Consider the following 19,326-nt stretch of genomic DNA (forward strand, 5'->3'; position numbering starts at 1 on the left):
ATTTAAACAATTCAAGTTTGTACGTTTGTATGTTTGAAACATTTGATGAAACTTAAATTTAAGGAAAATATATATATAGAGAGAGAGAGAGATTTTTTTTTTTAATTTTTTTGCAAAGATTAATGACAAAATATGTTTGCAGTTACATATTAACAAGGTCATAGTCATGTTTATTTAATAAAAACAAGAGTAACACAAAAAAAATCTGTATGTAAAATCTTGTATTGTTGTATTACTTTTGACCCACCTGTGTGTTACTTTCATCCCAGCCAACGGGGTCGAAATGTGCAACTTATGTTCAAACTAAAAATTATACTGAACTCTTTCTACATTTTTACAAAATACCACCTGGTATTAATAAACCACACTTCTGAGTTATAGGCCACAGCAAAAATATATCTCTGTCTACAACTTTATCTTTTTAAATTATGTTTTTCTGAAAAATGGTACTTTCATCCCCACTCTCCCCTACTTATTCTACATTTTTCAATTTTTGATAACATTTTTTAAAATATATGTTCACATGTGTTACAGACAACAAAAAAAGTTTTTATTTTTTTAAAAATTGTAAAGTTTATATTTAATAAAAATATTATGTAAGCATATGTTGAAACCTATTTTTTATATATATATATATATATACAAAACAAAAAATTATTATATTATATATAAGTCAGAATTGCGAGTTACAAAGCCAAAATTTGAGAGGGGAAAAAGACTGATATGTTCTCAGAAAGGCAAGTTTATATTTCAAAATTCTGACTTAAAACCTCACAACTGTGTGAGAAAAATTATGAGAAAAAAGTCAGAATTGTTTCTCAGAATTACAAGTTTATACCACAATTCTAAGAAAAAAAAAGTCAGAATTGCAGGTTTGTGTCACACAATTCTAAGGAAAAAAGTTATAATTGTGAGATAAAAACTTGCAATTTTTATTCAATGGTGGAAATTAGCTTTCATGGGTATTTCCTGACATATGGTTGGTTTCGTTTTGTAAGACTTAATTAAACTGCCCCAAAAAACAAACAAACAAAGAAAAACCTTATGTGGTAAAATGGCCTTTTTACCTCAGTGGTGAAACAGCATCTAGTGGTGGATGGAAATCATTTAATAATATTAGCCAGCAAGATTTAAATTTGACTTTGGTCAGAGATTATGTATTCGTGTCACTATATGATGGGCCACACAGACATAAACAGTTGCTGTGAAGAATGTTTTGCTAATGGGCCCTTTTTGAGACATCTTGTATGAATTTTATATACATTAAAGATGTTTCCTTAAGTGTTTATTTTATTTTATTAGTATTTATTTTTGTTTTTATTATTTTGCTTTACTGCATTCACTTTCATTTGGTTTCCTGTGAGTAGGAGGTTTGGAACACACAGTACACAACACTAGGAAAACCTGCTGTTCAGGAACACCTACTGATACCATTAGTTGAACAAACCACGTGAGAACAAGATGCTGTGTGTGTGCAGTAAATGATGTTTATCTGAAAATGTAACAATGCAAACATGTTTTCTGTAAGGGGGTAGGTTTAGGATTAGGGTTGGGTTAGGGGATAGACAATATCATTTGGTCAGTATAAAAACTATAGAAGTCTATGGAAAGTCCCCACAATTTACAAAAACAAACATGTTTGTGTATATGTGTGTTTAATCAATTTCTGTCATAGTTTACTGTGGGTTTAGTTTGCTGTAGTTTAATGATTATGATGACATGATGTGTGCTTCACCTGTACTATGTGTTCCTTCACCTTCTTCATGTACAAAGAGTTATTAATGTGAATGGGCAATGTGACATAAGTGCTTCGTTCTATGTCTTTCTATGACACATTTGAATTCTTAGATAATATAAACAGAGTTCAGGCGTTTCAGTTAAATTAAAAACCAGTTCTCCTGCCTAGCCTTCCTCACAAGGCTTGTGTTACACAGTTCTCAGGTTTATATACACAAACAACCTGGCCTTGCTTACAGTGAAAGCGTCATTTCTTACAGTTCTCATTTTGGCCTTTTCAAAAGTCCAGAGTCACGGTGTTATTTCAGATAACCACTTCAAGGAAATGTCATCTATTCTTTTAAGCAAAGCACATACGAATTCTTTTATGTCGGAGCACATGCACTGCATTCTTCGAGATGTAAACAAATGATGTCAAAGACAGAAATAAAAGCAGCTCTCTGTTGAGAAATCTACTCTTCAGCCAGTATCGGTTTCATTCATGCTCCAAACACAAATGTCTCAACCAAACAAATTCCAATCAAATGTCATCTGTAGTTTGATATGCCAACCCCTAGTGAGAGAAAAACACATCTGTTGTTTCCTAATGGTTGTCTCTATTTTCTATCCTCCCCAGCCCCTCCATGGCTCTGCAGGTCTTGGGAATCACTCTTTCAATGATCGGCTTCGCAGGAACCATCATCATCTGCGCTCTGCCCATGTGGAAGGTGACGGCCTTCATCGGCACAAACATTGTGGTGGCTCAGGTGTTCTGGGAGGGACTGTGGATGACGTGCGTGTACGAGCGCATTGGTCAGATGCAGTGTAAACTCTACGACGCCCTGCTGGATTTGGATCCTTCCCTGCAGGCGGCACGCGGGCTGATCGTGACCACCATGGCTTTGGCCTGCTTGGCTTTCCTCATCTTTCTGGTTGGGGCTGACTGCACGAACTGCCTCAGTAACCCACGAGCCAAAGCACGGATCGTGGTGGTCTCTGGGATCACCTTCATGCTTTCTGGGCTGACCGCCGTGGTGCCCGTGTCCTGGACGGCCGACTCCATCATCAGAGACTTTCATAATCCCATAGTGCATGAAGCGCTGAAAAGGGAGATGGGGGCGGCGCTCTATGTGGGCTGGGTCACGGCGGGCTTTCTGTTCGTCGGTGGTGCGGTTCTCTGCACCAGCTGCCCACCAGAGCGCCACAACTACTCCCCGAGATACACTTTAACCAAGACAGACACCCACAGTGGCTATGCCATAAAGAACTATGTGTGATATACAGCACATGCCAATAAATGGACACACTGATCAAGTGCAAAAGCCTCAAAGAATATACTTAGCTTTTGTGCTAAATTAGAAAAGTGGGGTTTTTAAGTGATTACCAAACAAAAGAAAGAAAGAAAGAAAGAAAGAAGAAATTGCGTTGTGAGTTTTGTGTATGTCCGTATATTTGTTCTTCAAATTCCTTTTTTAAATACATTTAAAACATTAGATTGCTCAGACTTACCGTATGAATATTTTGTGAGTGAATATATGTTTGTGTGTGTGGTTTCACATACTGTTCATTGTAGGGACTACAGTAAACAGAATATCATAAAAACAACAGAAGCCAGTGGAAAGTCCCTATTAAGATACAAAAACAAATGTGTTTGTGTTACTTTGTGTGTGTGTGTGAGAGAGAGAGAGAGACAGTTTAATAATGTGTTTATTAATGTTTTCTGTTTTGTAAGGCTTCAAACAAATACTTTCGAGTAGTAAGGTTGTGTTAAAAATAATTCTCTTTTGTTGCATTGTGTAATTTCATGCTCTTTTTTATATAATATCATGAACAAGGCTCAATGAAAACTATTCTATAAATTATTCCATTAAAATAAAGAAGACCATGACTGTTACTATTTGAAACTATTATCTCAAACATTTTTGCTGAATATGTGACCCTGGATCACAGAACCTGTCATAGTTCACACAGGTATATTTGTAGCAATAGCCAGCAATACATTGTATGGGTCAAATTTTTTTGTTTTTGTTTTTTATGCCAAAAAAATCATTAGGATATTAAGATCATGTTCCATTAAGATATTTTGTCAATTTCCTGCTGTAAAAATATCAAAACTTTTTGATTAGTAATATGCATTGCTAAGAACTTTATTTGGACAAATTTAAAGGTGATTTTCTCAATATTTAGATTTTTTTTGCACCCTCAGAACAGTTGTATCTCAGCCAAATATTGTACTATCCTAACAAACCATACAGTACATTAATGGAAAGCTTATTTATTCAGCATAAATCTTGATTTAAATGATTCTTATGACTGGTTTTGTAGTCCAGGGTCACATATTTCACATTACATTTATCTACTAGTAATAAATTAAAGAGACAGATCACACAGATTTAAAACCTGTCATCTTTTAATCACTATTGTTATTCCAACCCTGTAAACCTTTATTCTACAGAACACAAAATATGTTGATATTTAGATATTTAAGATATTTTTAAGAATGTTAGGAGCACTAGAATATGATTTGTTTATGTTTTTCTTCTTCTTCTTTAAATGCATTGTTTTTTAAACATCATAATTGTATTTTTGTGTGATATGATTATGTGATATTCTTTTTAATGTAGGTTGCCTCTTAAGAACTGGCCAGGGACTACAAATGAAAAGAATTGTTTTGTTTCTGTCAATTAATGAGTGCTGTCTTTGTAAAATTAATAAGTAAATAAATAAGAGTTTTGATTACCATTGATTTCCATATATGGAGAGAAAGAAGGTGAGGTGAGTATGACAGAATTTTCATTTTTTGAGTGAACTGACTCCTTGTTTTAAACCCTGTCCTACCTATATTTAAATCAATGTCAAGTATAGGCCTACATAGAGTGCTGTTGTGTACCACAACACCTTGGTGAGTGGACATGGATAACGATGTTTTTTGTACAGCATTTTTTATTGTGTTAATCAAATAGTTTGAAATTATATTTATATAAGAAAGAAAGAAAGAAAGAAAGAAAAAGATTGAACATTAAATAAAAAGATTACACATTAATTGTACACGTTCAGAGTACTTTTTTGTTAAGAGAAAGTAAAAGTGTATTAAAATAATGTTTAACTCTTCTAAAGAATACCAAAAAATAGGTTTACATTTTAAAAGATGCATCTTCTGTGGAGAGTGGCCAGTCTCAGTGACGTCATAGTGACGCGTTCTAAAGATTCGCGCCTTCAAGCTCATATAGACCAATTTCGAGTAGACGTCACAGTGACGTCATTTGCAGCTGCGCGCACATAGTGGTTGCAGAAAAACACTGGTAGCAAGTGGAGGTAAATGGGTAAACTCCATGGAATAAGAGAAAAAAAATATTTTTGTGCCTTTTGGTGTCAAAATCCGAATGCAAGTAATTTTTATAGAATCCTATAGTCAAAGACGCCATTTGAAGCTTAACGCATACATTTAAACGGACATACTATGGATGAAAACTGCTATGATTACTCTACTTTTAAAGCATACATTTGATTTAAACAATAGGTCTTCATAATATTCACATATGCTGTTCATAGGGGATGTACTGTATTAGCCCTACAGTTACAGCTTGACATATTATTTAAACCTATTGCTATTAACCTTTTACCGAACTTTTTTTTTTTTTTATCTCTCAATTCTGACTTTTTTTCCTCACAAATGCAAGTTTATATCTACTAATTCAGATTTTATAACTCGATTTAACAAAACTAATGAGTTTGTCAATTCTGAGGCAAAAAAGCCAGAAGTGTGGGATTTAAGCCGAGGGGAAAAGACTGAGTGACAAGTTGTTTTTCGTCTAGACTTGTGTGATATAATCTCTGGATTGCGAAAATAAAGTTAGGATTTTGAAATATAAAATCAAATTTACATTTTTATTCTTTTATTCCATGGCTCCATTGACTGCCAATTGAACCGCCCATAAAAATGTCATCCCTGTTTCAGATCTGTAAGACTATCCCACTATAACGCCAATTTCGTTGAATAACAGTGCTTATCGCTGGGTGACAAGCTCTTGTAATATGCAAATAACATTTTAAAAATGACATATAATCAATATAATCTATACTCTTTTTAAATCTAAGTATTTTGTGCCGTTTGCTTGTAATTGTCTAGCCGTAAAGGCTATCTCTTTCGGGTTTTCTGCAACCATGCTGCGCGCGCATCCCGAATGAATTCTGTCTCGAACTCATTCAGTGTGTCTGTAACTGCAGGACGGAAATTCATTCGGCGAGTTTGTGCTTAGGACTTCGTGGGTTGCGTACGCTACACGCAATTCCCGCGAAAGACTTGAGTGTCTGCTGCTTCGTTGTGCAGCGAGCAGCATCCGGTGGGGTGAGGCGCCAGCGCACGCTTTGATTGGGTGCAAGGCTGGTGCTGATGATCCCTAGGGAAACGCGGGAAGCCGGCCCCCGCATTTCGTTTTGGAGGGTTCCACACTTTTTTATAATCTGACAAACAGACAATAACCAAAACAATACCAATCCGTTTTCTAACTGAAATAGACCAAGCACTATATTAAAACGCAACATCAGCCTAGAACAACCTGAATTAACTACACATTTAAATGGTCATTAATGGATAGTTGTTGTCCAGATATAATTTATCTAATCAAAACATTAAATAAAAATTAGAGTGTGACCTAAATTAGGAATGCCGGGTTAAACTCATGAAAAACATATTAATGTTGTCTCTTTATGCCTCCTCAGAAAAAAAAATGCTACTGTAAAGTCTAGTCAGTGTAGTAATCAATGCACATTATGCATTAATATTTACCAGAGCTTGCTGCAAACATAGTGAAACTGCTGTCTATTCTGCTTAAACGCATTCAAACAGATTGACAGCCCGCACTTGTTAAAAACTATTGAGCGCTCCGTGAACCACGTGACGCGTGACGGCGAGATCAGAACATATCGCAACTCTGTTTTCAGTGGCTCTGTGTAGAACTACAAACAGGTTCTCAGATCACGCGGAGCGTTTACGGAACTAAAAGGTTACAGAACACCGAGAGCATTGTACATCACCGGAAACTAGAGAGACGCATCATTTGAAACTTCACAAAGCTATGTTGGTGTTGGAGGCGCACAGAAACTGCATTCTTTGAATGCTTGAATCATGATAGGATAGGGAAATGATAGTCTCAAAAAGCACTGAGACTTTCCCCTGACTGTATAAAATTAACAACTTTGATAGTGTCACTGGAAAATGAATGATGAATAATTAATTAAGTGTTGATAATAATTATGATGATGATGATAATACCACTACTACTAATCATAAGTGTTTTATTGTATAAAATATAACTAATTTAAATAGGATTTAACACTATTTTCTTTGCCTTGTTTTTCATTAAGTTGCCTTGTGTTTGATAAAACCAAAAGCTTTAACTATCAAGTTACGTGACAGACAGTGACTGACCTCATTCTTTTGTCTCAATACATAAGCGCTACTTGATGTCAAACCCTGATAGGTCTGTGCAGCACCGCTTCAGGTCCAGCATACCTTGAGGCTTGGCTTGTCGTCGATCACGTGACTCTGTGAAAGCAATACACGCCCTGATACTGGGCTTCACGGAAAACTGCTGCGTGCTCGATACGTACCTCGAGGCTTCTTCAGTGTTATGAGTAACATCACTACTTTAATATAAATTACTTAAATCTGTATCTGTTAGAACATGCAATGGTCTCATCTGAGGTTTAAATGTGGATTTAAAATTAAAATACAGCTAGCATATCTGTGCTTATGGTTTAGGCGTAGGCTACTAAAAACGAAATCCTGTTGGTTGAGTATAAAAAATAATATTTACACACACACATATATATACATATATATATATATATATATATATATATATATATATATATATATATATATATATATTTGACCGAGATGGCTTTTAGCTGGTTTTGCATCTGAACTCTTCATATATATATAGATAGATAGATAGATAAATAGATAGATAGATATATTTAGATATATGTTCTTTCTTTCTTTTATTTATTTCAACCTTTCAACCTTATTTCAGCCTCTTGTGCACTGGAAAGAATAAAATTATCTTTTGGCGCCACTCAGTGGACATTTTACTTGTCAGTTTGTACCAGAAGGAAGCATAATAGATTTTTACAAACAAACAAATAAAGTTGAATTTCAAGCATTTCATCATAACAGATCATCAAAAAAACATACATTCATTCAAGCACTGATAGAGTCAGCCAGGGCTCCTCAGCTGCTCTTCTGGAGAGTCAGTGTCCGGCTAAGTTTAGTTCAACAAGATAATCAGGATGTCCAGAATTACTTGCAAATTACAGACAGGTAGGAATAATTTACTGTAACTACTATAGTAAATGCGTGTAATATGTAATAAGGACACATTTATAATACAGCATGTCTCAGTAAAATATTTTTTTAATAAATGTCAATGAAGATTACTGTATATTGACTTGGGCTGTTTAGAATCAAACTAGGACTGCCAGATTAGCAAATGAATCACTCTTTTGATCTAATCGGTCACACGGGTTTGCAAAAACGTCCATTCAGCGATTCTTTCAGACAGTTTACTCAAGACACTTAAACATTTGCAGTGGTTTCTCACACTGAAATAGTAACTGGGTAGTAACAGTGCTGGGTAGTAACTGTAAATTACATGTAATCTGGGTTACGTAACCAGATTCCAAAAATTAAATACTTGTTTATTATATGATATTAAATATATATGTTTTAATATATTTTTAATATAATATATTAATATATTTAATATTTAATATGTATTTTAATATTACATTTAAAAATACTCATAATCAGACTACAGTTACCTTTTTATCAATTTCATAACATATTATTCACACAAAAGCAATAAATTATTCATAATTTATTGGTTCTCCCTAATTCTTCTTTTTCATCTTTTACATTTTCCTTTTTGAATATCCCACCACTCATATATTTGTCTATCACATTAAAATGCAAAACTTCACATTAAATTTTATTTACATGCAATGCAGGGAACTTTTTTTGTCATCTGAACCTTTCATCTAATTTTTTTTTTTTTTTTTTTTTTTTTTTTTACCTCCTGAGATTTTAAGGCAGTAAGTTAATAATTAAGTAACACATTTAGATGTTTACAGTTCCCTGTCGTTGGTAACAAAATAATTTAATCTTTTTTATTAAGTGTTTTATTTTTATTGTTGTATTTTAAAATGATATAGCATTTCATTAAACTCACAAACCCCTGCAGTTCCTTCACAAACCACAGTTTGGGAAACCCTGTCATAATGTCATGTAAAATGCTTTTATTAACAATGAATGAAGCATATTTTCTTTCTCTTTATGTTTTTTATATCAATACGGTACAAGATTATCCTATTTAAATCATTGTGATGTACAAGTTGGGTCAAAAAAGTAATCAAAAAGTAATCAAAAGTAGTCTGATTGTATTACCTAAAATGTGTAATGGATTATGTTACTAACTAAAGTTTTTGCCATGTAGTTTGAAATCTGTAACAGTCTACAATCTGTAAATAATACCCAGCACTGGTAACAGGATCATTTATAAGACAGAAAACTAATGAGGTGGATATTTAACTTGCAAATATCTTCTACCGTTTGTCAGTGACAAAGCAGCTCTTTATTGCCTATGCAGCTTGTAAACGACTGTTTTTTTTGCTGGGGGGCCTGTGCCCTGTACTAACGAAAGCTGGGTTCAACCTCAATTAAACTCCTGAACCAGCTAAACAAGGTCTTCTGGATTTCTAGAAACTTCCACGGAAATGTGTTTAGTTACAACTAAACTCTGTAGAATAGTGACCCTACAGAAGCAGGATTGGACACCCCTGAAATAAAATGTTACCTAAAGTATTTACACTAATTCAGAAGCAATTGCTGGAATGTTCTCTAGCCTTCATGATCTTTTTGGCCTCTCAGAAGTTTTCCTCCTACTGGAATTTGTCAATTAGTGTGACCAAACAAAGAAATCTTTGAGGAACAACAACAACAAAAGAGCTGTAGCTAGGAAAACATTATCAGACTCTCTTGACACTGCTGGCCTTGAGCTGTTGGCTTAAGCTATGGACAACATTTTCCCAAAAGGGTTTTATTAAACCAAAACTTAGGAAACACTTTATTGTGATAGTCCACTTTAGACACTCCACTATAAGTATATAACTATAAGTAACTTTGCAACTCCATGTCAAGTAGCATTCATTACAATATCTGCTAACACTTTATTTTTAAGGACATTTGGCTGATTATACGTGACTTTGCATTTTGCTAGTACATGTCAACTTATTATACTAACACTAACCCTAACCAAACAGTCTATTAATACTCTGAGAGTTAGTTGACATATAGTTACAAAGTGACTTAAAGTTTGTAGAATGTACAGTGGACTATTAAAATAAAGTGTAGGAAATATTTTTATTAACTTCTGGAGTGGATGGAGTTTCCTTCCAAACCCATACACAACTTCAATAAATTACATTTACGTTTGATATGGGATAACTTATGTCATTACATTACTGTATGGAAACAATCACAAGTCCAGGAAACAAATAGTTTCAAAGACTTTTATTGCCTCAGTAAGGATCTGAACTTTGTCAGCACTGCTCATTTATCAGCTCCCTATTCATGACTCATCGTGCAAGGAAACAGAAGGGATTTGTTGTGAAACCATGGCAAAAACACAAAGGGATCCTCCATGTTTCAACCGCAGTGTGTCTCTCCACCCACAGCTGGAATGCAGTAAAGTGAGTTTCCATGCTATGAGAAATAGTTCAGCTTGCCGCTGCTGAATAAACACAGGCATGAATATCAGGGTAGAGTTCGCTTTTTTAGGGCTGGCCAGCACGGGCTGGTTCTGCTCTATTGTTACAAAATTTCTACCCATGTGGCATGTAACTGGAAAGGTGGAAGACATCACAACAAGTCTTCCATTGTACTGGGATGGAGTTTGGCTAAACTGGCAACACCACACGACCGCCAGACTTCACTGCACCTTCTATCGGTCTCTGCTGAATCTAACCGAGCACTTTAACACCTGGAACATTCTCGTCATCACTTCGATAGGATTGGGAACATTTGCCATTGTAGTTTACCCTCTGGGCTGGATACGGTATCCAAAGAACATATCATTTAAAATAGCCTCCGGGTCCATGTTTGTTGTGAGTGGACTGGTTTTACTGGTGGTGATTTCCTGGACTACAAATTTAACTGCTGCGAAAGCCGATGCAGTATTGACTCGGGAATTTGGATCAGCAATTTACACTGGCTGGATAGGCACAGTGCTGCTTGTGGTGGGTGGTGTAGTGCTAACCATTATTTGCAGTTTAGCAGTCCTGGATCAAAGACAGGATGAAGGACCGGTGCAACCTTCGGAGCCAGGGGTTCAGGATCCACTCCAGACCATAGACAGCACTACATTTCCACAATACCCCTAACTGGATAGAAGACTGTGAGTCCAAGAATGACTATTGTTACCTCTACTGTAGGAATTAATGAAACGTTTAGAAGATCTTTTGTACAAATATACATTTGTATTTTGGTTTCAGTTTCATTTCCTTGGACTCTTTGCTTGTTTACCTGAGTGTTATTTCCCATTTGCTTAGTGCTAATTTGTTTTAATAGTTTCTGATGATGCTCATCACCTGTGTCTAGTTTAGTTCCTCGTATATTTATTCCCTCAGTTTTCTCAGTTCCAGGTCCGGTATTGACTCAAACATTGTGTTATGTTTACAGAGCTGGCTTGTTTACCTTCTGTCAGATCCCAAGTTGTGATCTTATTTGTTTAAATAAAGAAAAGTTAAGCTGCATGTAGATCCAAGCCTCACCTCTTCCCTTCGGGGGTAACGCATTTTACAAGTAACACGAGTTATGTAATCAAATTTCTTTTTTCAAGTAGCTATTAAAGTAACACACTTTTTAATTTACAGGAAAATATCTCAGTCACATTTTCAAATGAGAAACGGCAGTTACTTTGTTTCCCCATTTATTGCCTGACAGCTCGTCTGAAGCACAGGTGACAGGTTTGTTTGAGCTTTATGAATTTGCATTTGCTTCACCCTGAGGAGTATTTATTTGACTTTTGATGTGAAAGGCCTTTTACATTTGCCAAAAAATAATCTTTATATTAAAGGGGTCATCGGATGCAAAGTTCACTTTTGCATGTTGTTTGAACATTAATTTGTGTTGGCAGTGTATGTACAAATCTACCCTATATTGATAAAAATCCATGCAATGATTTTTAATTAATCTGTAAAAATAATATCCCCTTTTTTAAATCGAGCCGTTCTCAGATGCCTGTCGTGTGCTGTCACACCCACAGAGGCCGCTCCCACAATAGTTGATTGACATGGACATTTTACCTCAGACCAGCTGTCACAGTCCAACAACTTTCCATGTTTTGATGCTGGAGCAGGGATGTAAGTTAGACAAGAATATCTCCGATTGAGCGACTGAGGTGTTGGGTTGCTGGATGTAATAATGAACATAGTGGTCGTCATTTACTCCCGACATCTGAGCCGCTGAAGATGCAGTGGATTACGTTTGTTTGTGAAGGGAATGCGCTTCCCGATCTACATATATCCGTCTATGTTTGCGCAAATCATTCATGATCCAACTTCACTTACAGCAGAAGTGAGTATAAGGGTTTTTTTTTATGAATCTCTGCAATCACCTTTCCTAAAAACGTGCTAGTTAGCAGGTTTCGCGGCTAAACGTACTAAATGTGGCTAAAGTAAACAGGCTCGTCACTCCACAGAGAGACGAGAGGGGCGGGGCAAGCAGAGCTCATTTGCATTTAAAGGAGCACTCCATCAGAATGGGTTGATTTTTGCAGATTTTGGCATGGTAAAAATGGTGTTGTTTTACACTATCATTGAGAATTTTTAACCAAAGTATATTATAGACTTTTCATTAAGACCCTAAAGAATCATATCAACTTGTGGAAAATGGGCACCCGATGACCCCTTTAAAAACAAACAAGCAACCCCTAGTGAAAAGTAAACATACTAAAATGTATTTAAAATACATTTATTTAATGCTAAGTATACTACAAAATACATTTACATATTACATACTTAATGAAAATACCCTGAAATTGTACTTTTAGTGTTCTAAAAAACTCCAAGGCACTCAAATAATGTGAAAATATATAAAAAGCCTTTATTCACATGGCACCTGTGCAAATGTGTTGTTTTTAAAACTTTAAAGCCATGTGAATAAAGTCTTTTTATATATAACATTATTTAAAGATCATACAATCCATTAGTAGTGACACTGAAACATATTTTAGGCCTAATATTAAGAAATGTGCAGTCCACATGTAGTACTCCAAATAAAGTTTAATTACCATTTTTATATTAGTAAGTCACAAGTATATGTAAAAAAAAATGAATATTGTAATGCATTACATTTTAAAATTAAGCCCAACACCGCTCAAACATTTTATATTTCAATTTTCTAGTTGCATTTGCACATGCTGACAGCATGCAATAAAATAATAAAATAAAATGCATAAATAAAATAAAACTTGAAGTGAAATGTGCATAACAAAAATAAACCCATTTACAAACATGTAAAACCATGTTGTGTGGTCAATTATTATTAAAATACTGTAGCATAAATAACTATAACATGGGTATATCTTGTATAAATGATAAACTAAAACTGTTATTTTGGCCACCTTGTTGCTTTTTTTGTTGGTTTCCCACCTCTGTGATTAAGTCATAGGCTTTCAAACTGCTTCACCTGTGTTTCTTGTGTGTTTATTTAAGTGACTCAGATGTTTGCTCAGTGTTTAACATTCGGTCATTCTCATGTCTTTCTCTTGTGCCTTATCTGGACTTCTCTGGGATCTACTTTGTATAACAGGTTCTCTTGTTTTGTTTTGTTTTTCACTTTTTTGTGTTACCTTTTGGATTCACATTTTGGATCTTTGGATTGGCTTTCTGCAACTTTGTTATTTCTTCTTTCTTTTTTTCTTTTTTTATTTTGATCTGTTAGAACTTTTTTCTTGCTGGTTTTTGGATTTACATTTAAATTTATTTTTCACTTATCCATTTATTTTGGTCACCCTGTCAGGGTTCATTTTATTGTAATAACCGGCGAACTGTACATTATCCCAGTATTACCAGGGGGAAAAAAGCAAAACAAGACCAAATCACAGAAGGACTCTTATTTTGGAATGTCTATACTTTGTTTCCTTCAGCTGCTCATTCAATAGAAGCTTTTGAATGTTATATTTATGGACTGACCCACTCCTTTTTTTTTTTTTTTTTTTTTTTTTTTTTTTTTTGGGTACCAAAATCTTTCTGCTGTGTGATGGGAAGAGATGAAATGTCACAGACACAGACGCTCGTTATTTCTCTGCGTCTGAAAGTGCACGTCAAAACTGTACACCAACTGCACACGAAACACTCAGGGAGTGGTCAGGACCTGCCATGTACTAGAATTAAAACAAACTGGCACCAAATGTAGGTGTAACTGACTGAATCGTGAAGTGTTAAGAACAGCCTTTGGTTGAATGGAAATGTATCAGAAATGTATTTTAAAAGGGGGTCTGAGGTTTGTGAATTAAATAATTAGATTCCAGTTGTGAGGAATTCAAGACTTTTTACTGCCAGATGTTAGTTTGATTGTAACAGACTTAACTTTCTTTTGTAATCATTGTTGCTGCCTTTATTGGAGTAATTGCTTTGAAATGAAATGTGTTTAGTTACTGAAGTAGCACAAGTGGAATTCTGTTATTCTGAGTGTGACCGCCAGATGGCGGTAAAAGACAACCGAGGGAGAGACGATGGAGAAATTGAGTCGACGACCTCTTCTTCCAGGCTTGCTGACATCAAAGACTGTTGTTAGGATTTAGTTTTTGCTTTGTTCTTTTACATCACAAAAACACCACACCTCCATATTCAACAGCTCTTGCTATGCTCAGCTATATGGGAAATGTCTTTGTTTTTATTCTCTAGAGAACCCATACTCACATCAAGGGACTGTGCTAATGACAATAAATACAAAAAAGTCATTGGGAAGCCTGACTTGCTCTAAAATTAAAATGCCATTTGTCCACTGTATGTATAAACAATCAATGCAAAATGTTTCACTCCAGATGTATTTTGAAATGTTAGCTAGCAGTTAAATAATATCACACAGTGCTATCACACTGTTTGTGATCTGCTTTAATTGACATGAATCTGTGTGATCTGCAAGACAAGTATTGCCTGAATGCTATGCTTTGATGAGAACGATACTTGTAATATTTTGTCTTTTGTAGACATTGTGACAGTGTTATGGAAAGTTACTTATAAAAGTAATGCATTACAATATTGCATTACAGTATGAGTTACTTTGATACTTTTAATGGAAAGTAATGCATTGCATTACTTTTGTTTTACCTTTTGTCACCTAAGCTGGTCTTGCTTATTTGTTTTGTTAATAACAAAAAACCTCAAAGTTATATTTTTGTACAACTGTAAATTCTCATCTGTAAATGTGAGAATAAGGTAACTGGTATTACTTATTTGAAAAAGTAACTTTGTAATACCCTACTTTACTAGTTACTTGGAGAAAAGTAATCTGATTACATGACTTGTAATGTATTACTCTCAATACAACATTGAGATTTTAGTCACTGTATTTTTGTCTCAAAATGATAGTCAAGTTTTAAAATGATTATTTACGGTACAATAAAGAAATTAAGAAATGGGTGGTAATGTAATGACATAATGCACAAATGCTTTATTATGTATTAGTAATTCTATTTGTGTTTAAATAGTATCTCCAGATTGACTGTCTTTGTCAAAAACCATCTCTGGCATGCCACCCAAAATGGTTTTCCTGTAGAGAGGCACTTTTACCCAGCTGTGCTCTGTTCATTTCCTTCCCTTCTGCAGATACAAAAGAAACTCACCGTACAAATGACAGATAATTGCTGAGCTCTTCAGTCTCTGTACAAGGTGAATGTGAGGCGGCAGTGTGTGATCACTGAATCAATTAGAGCCTTCAGGAAATGAGCAGACAACACACTATCTTCAACATCCACTATAACGCGCTGTCCAGCTCTATTCTTAACAACCCGTTACAGTTCCAGGTGGTCTATGCCTGTGTTAACAACCCTGGTAGATTTTGTTGTGGATTAAGTTTGGACACTTCTGAATTAATCTTAGTAATGTTTATGATCACATTTGTGACTGAGCACTGATAAAATACTGAAGTACTGAAGGGTCTCTGTTTAGGGTTGCCAGGTTTTAGAATAATTTCCAGCCCAAAGATGACTTGAGGCCTGCCAAAAAATTAATGAAAATTAGCCCATATTTCCCCTGTCCAATCAAATTTGACAGCTGTAGGATTCCCATAAACAACTGATTTTATTTTATTCTATGCTTTAAATTTAATTTATATGATTTTAGTTAGATGTAGTATGTTTATATGTAGTATGTGCATATTTGATTAAACTTTAATCGTTACTTTTTTGTACTTTCACAAAAGTTCTTTTACTCTTTAAGTTTCAGCACTTATTTAATTTTATTTAATTGTTCAAAATGTGAGCTATAATGGTAACTAGGAATTACACACACTTCAGTCTGGACCCAGAACACCTAAGAAGAGATGATGCCAACCCTGAAACATACAGCACTACCGAATTTTGCTATACGTTTGATTTCAACATATAATTCATTACTGTTAATAGTGTTCATTTTTCATTGATTGATTATGTCATTAACTGATCTTTACCATACATCTCTGTCATATGTACATCAGCTTGACATAGTCACCACTAGTAAGCTACTACTAAATATATTGTAGAAACTTTAATTTTCTGTAAAGCTGCTTTGCAACGATTTGTATTGTGAAAAGCACTATACAAATAAACTTGAATTGAATTAAATAGAACTGAACTGAATTGTATTCCACCAGAGATTACTGTGGCTGCAACCAGGGGCGGACTGGGACAAAATTTCAGGCCGGGAAATCTCACACTCATCCAGGCCATCTCAGACACCCAAACCAAATTTTGAAACCAAGGATAACAATATATATATATAGATTTGTTATATTGCACACTGTTAAAAATTGCTGTAAAAAAACGGCCAAATTTTGACAGTAACATGCTGTTTTCCATTAAAACAGTGCATTCTGGGTATTATTTGACATTTTCGAAAAAGTAGCCTGCTGCTATGTATCGTGAATTAACAGCGTTCAAAATCGACATTCAGAGACTGTGTTTAAAATCAAACTCTACACCCTCATTCACTATTCCCTACATGAGTTTACTAATATAGTCCACCTTACAGAGATAATGAAAACTAATGAGTGACTTCAGACACTGACGAACAGCTGCTGTTAATGAGCAGAATCACTGATTGAAAGAGAAACAAGACAAACACAAGAACTATAGAACTGACTTCAGCCACAGCCTTAGATGAAATCAACTGAACATTTAAACAACTCAACACACAGCTTTACCAACTTCACGCATTTCTAACCAGACTGATTTTATTTCTGTCAGATGTCTATAGAAGATCTTATTGAGAATGAAGAGATGTTTAGATGATGATGTTTTATTGTTTTGTTTGACGATACCATTGTGGAGATCAGTGTTTGCTTTAATTGGGCTCCTGACTCTTGACATTAAAACATGGATATATTTGCTGTAATTGGGTTTTTATGATACAATAGTTACAGCAATGCTGGTCAGTTGATGTCACCTATGTCTAGTTGGGCATGAATGTCATCGACTGAACTGGTTCTGAGTCTTGCGAGACTCATTAAGAGTCTATCGTTGAATGTGTGTTTATTTGTTGTTGCATTTTTTTCCACCCAGTGTGTTACAGCATGAGATCTTTTGATAATGTGGCAACCAGAAAAGAAGGATTTAATAGTTACAATTTAAAACTACTGCAACATTTATACGGAAATAGAGACTTGAAGAATCAGCATATGAATCTCAACAATGGTGACAATCAAAAGCTTCATGCTGCAATGCATGCTGGGTATCAGCACTTTTTTACATCTGCATACCCAGTTCTTTTTTTTTTTTTAATTTCATATCAATATTCAATAAAAGAAAAGACACCATAAACAACTCTAGATCTCTTTTAGTCATTCATTTTTTTTCTCATAACAAGCATGTTGTAAACATACACAATTACAACAACTAAACTAAAATTAACCTTAAAATGTCAAGGTTCAACAGCCCAACTAAAGTAAACACTGATCTCCACTGTGGTAGTAAAAGAAAAAAAAAAAAAAAAACCTAAACCTCTGCAACTCTCTTCTGTAGACGTCTGACAGAAATAAAGTCAGTGTGGTAATAATTGAAGCTGGTAATGCTGTTTTAGGAGTTTAATCAGATCTTGAGAGATTTAATGTCTTCTTTTATTTCAGTTGATGTCATCTAAGGCTGTGGCTGAAGTCAGTTGTTCTTGTGTTTTTCTTTCATTCAGCAATTTAGTTTGTTAACAGCTGGTGTTCATCACTAATGCTCAATCAGAACGTGATCAATCATATAATTATCTCATTAACTTCAGCACTAATTCAGTATTACTCAAACCCTCTGTAGTGTTCACACATTATAAGTGTTCATTTAAAACTGAGGATTTTGCTGTGGGTTTTAAAGGGTTAAAGATGTACGATGGAAAATAAAAACCAGCATGAAGTGTAATTTAACAGTAACAAACTGTAATTAATTTACGGCAACACACTGTAGAAAAACAGTAACATGCTGGCAACCAGAGCTGCCAGTAGATTACTGTTAATTCAAGAAAAAAACAGTAATATACTGTAAAACATAACAGTCAGATTTACCAAGCAAATCAAGTTATTTTCACTAAAATATTAGTGAATGTTCATAGAAAAACAATTATGCAAAGTCATTAACTGGTAGGGAGAGTAAATATTTGATTGTGCCTAACTGATGTGTTTTTGTACAAGAGAGATCTGTCAGTTTAATTTAGTTTTGTGGGTCACCATTGTGCTGGAGAGTAGAGCTTGTGCTTCAGGCAATGATGAGCCACAAGTACTGATGTTTTGCTGCTTTATTTAAAGACAGTAATTGTGGAATTGCTGATATAGTGACAATCTCTTTACTAAGCACTTTATTACACAAATTTGTGCTATTGTTAGTTAATGACAATCTATAAAGATTTGAGTAAAAGTCGATTGCTTCTTTATTACAATTTAAGTGTTTGCGGGTTTATATTAAGAAATATTTCTTCTTAGTGGACTCAGATTAAATAAGTTCACTGTACTAACACCATATAAACAATAGTTTTTTTAAAACTCAAATGGTTTGAAGCAATCGGTTTCCAAAATAAAATGAGTTAGCACATGGTATAATAACGGTAACATACTGTAAAAATGAAGAGCTGTAAATTAACGGTAGAGAGCTATAAAATAACAGTATAATGCTGGCAACCACAGCTGCCAGTAAATTACTGTTATTTTACAGTGCAATTTTTTACAGTGCAGCCATTTGCTAAAATCATTTAAGTTCATTTTTTTCCTCATTAATGTACACACAGCACCCCATATTGACAGAAAAACACAGAATTGTTGACATTTTTGCAGATTTATTAAAAAAGAAAAACTGAAATATCACATAGTCCTAA

General features: G+C 34.7%; 1 protein-coding gene and 1 long non-coding RNA gene across 3 annotated transcripts in view; both read left to right on the plus strand.

The window, feature by feature from the left end:
• The window catches only part of cldnj (claudin j), a 29,184-nt gene extending 24,753 nt beyond the window's left edge, over nucleotides 1-4,431 (plus strand). Inside the window, exon 2 of the mRNA XM_051128722.1 lies at nucleotides 2,354-4,431. Coding sequence (XP_050984679.1) covers nucleotides 2,361-2,993 — 633 coding nt within the window. The 5' untranslated portion in view covers nucleotides 2,354-2,360 and the 3' untranslated portion in view covers nucleotides 2,994-4,431. The remainder of the gene's footprint in view (nucleotides 1-2,353) is intronic.
• Nucleotides 4,432-10,402: 5,971 nt separating this feature from the next.
• On the plus strand, nucleotides 10,403-16,537 carry LOC127176888 (uncharacterized). Of its 2 annotated transcripts, none has more exons than XR_007829163.1 (3): nucleotides 10,403-11,562; nucleotides 11,650-11,742; nucleotides 14,047-16,537. It is a non-coding gene; the product is annotated as an uncharacterized LOC127176888 (long non-coding RNA). The 2 variants fall into 2 exon arrangements; XR_007829164.1 differs by lacking the exon at nucleotides 14,047-16,537 and adding an exon at nucleotides 12,042-14,040.
• Nucleotides 16,538-19,326: the final 2,789 nt, after the last annotated feature.

The sequence above is a fragment of the Labeo rohita genome, chromosome 15 (genome assembly GCF_022985175.1).
Source record: "Labeo rohita strain BAU-BD-2019 chromosome 15, IGBB_LRoh.1.0, whole genome shotgun sequence".
NCBI lineage: Eukaryota > Metazoa > Chordata > Actinopteri > Cypriniformes > Cyprinidae > Labeo > Labeo rohita.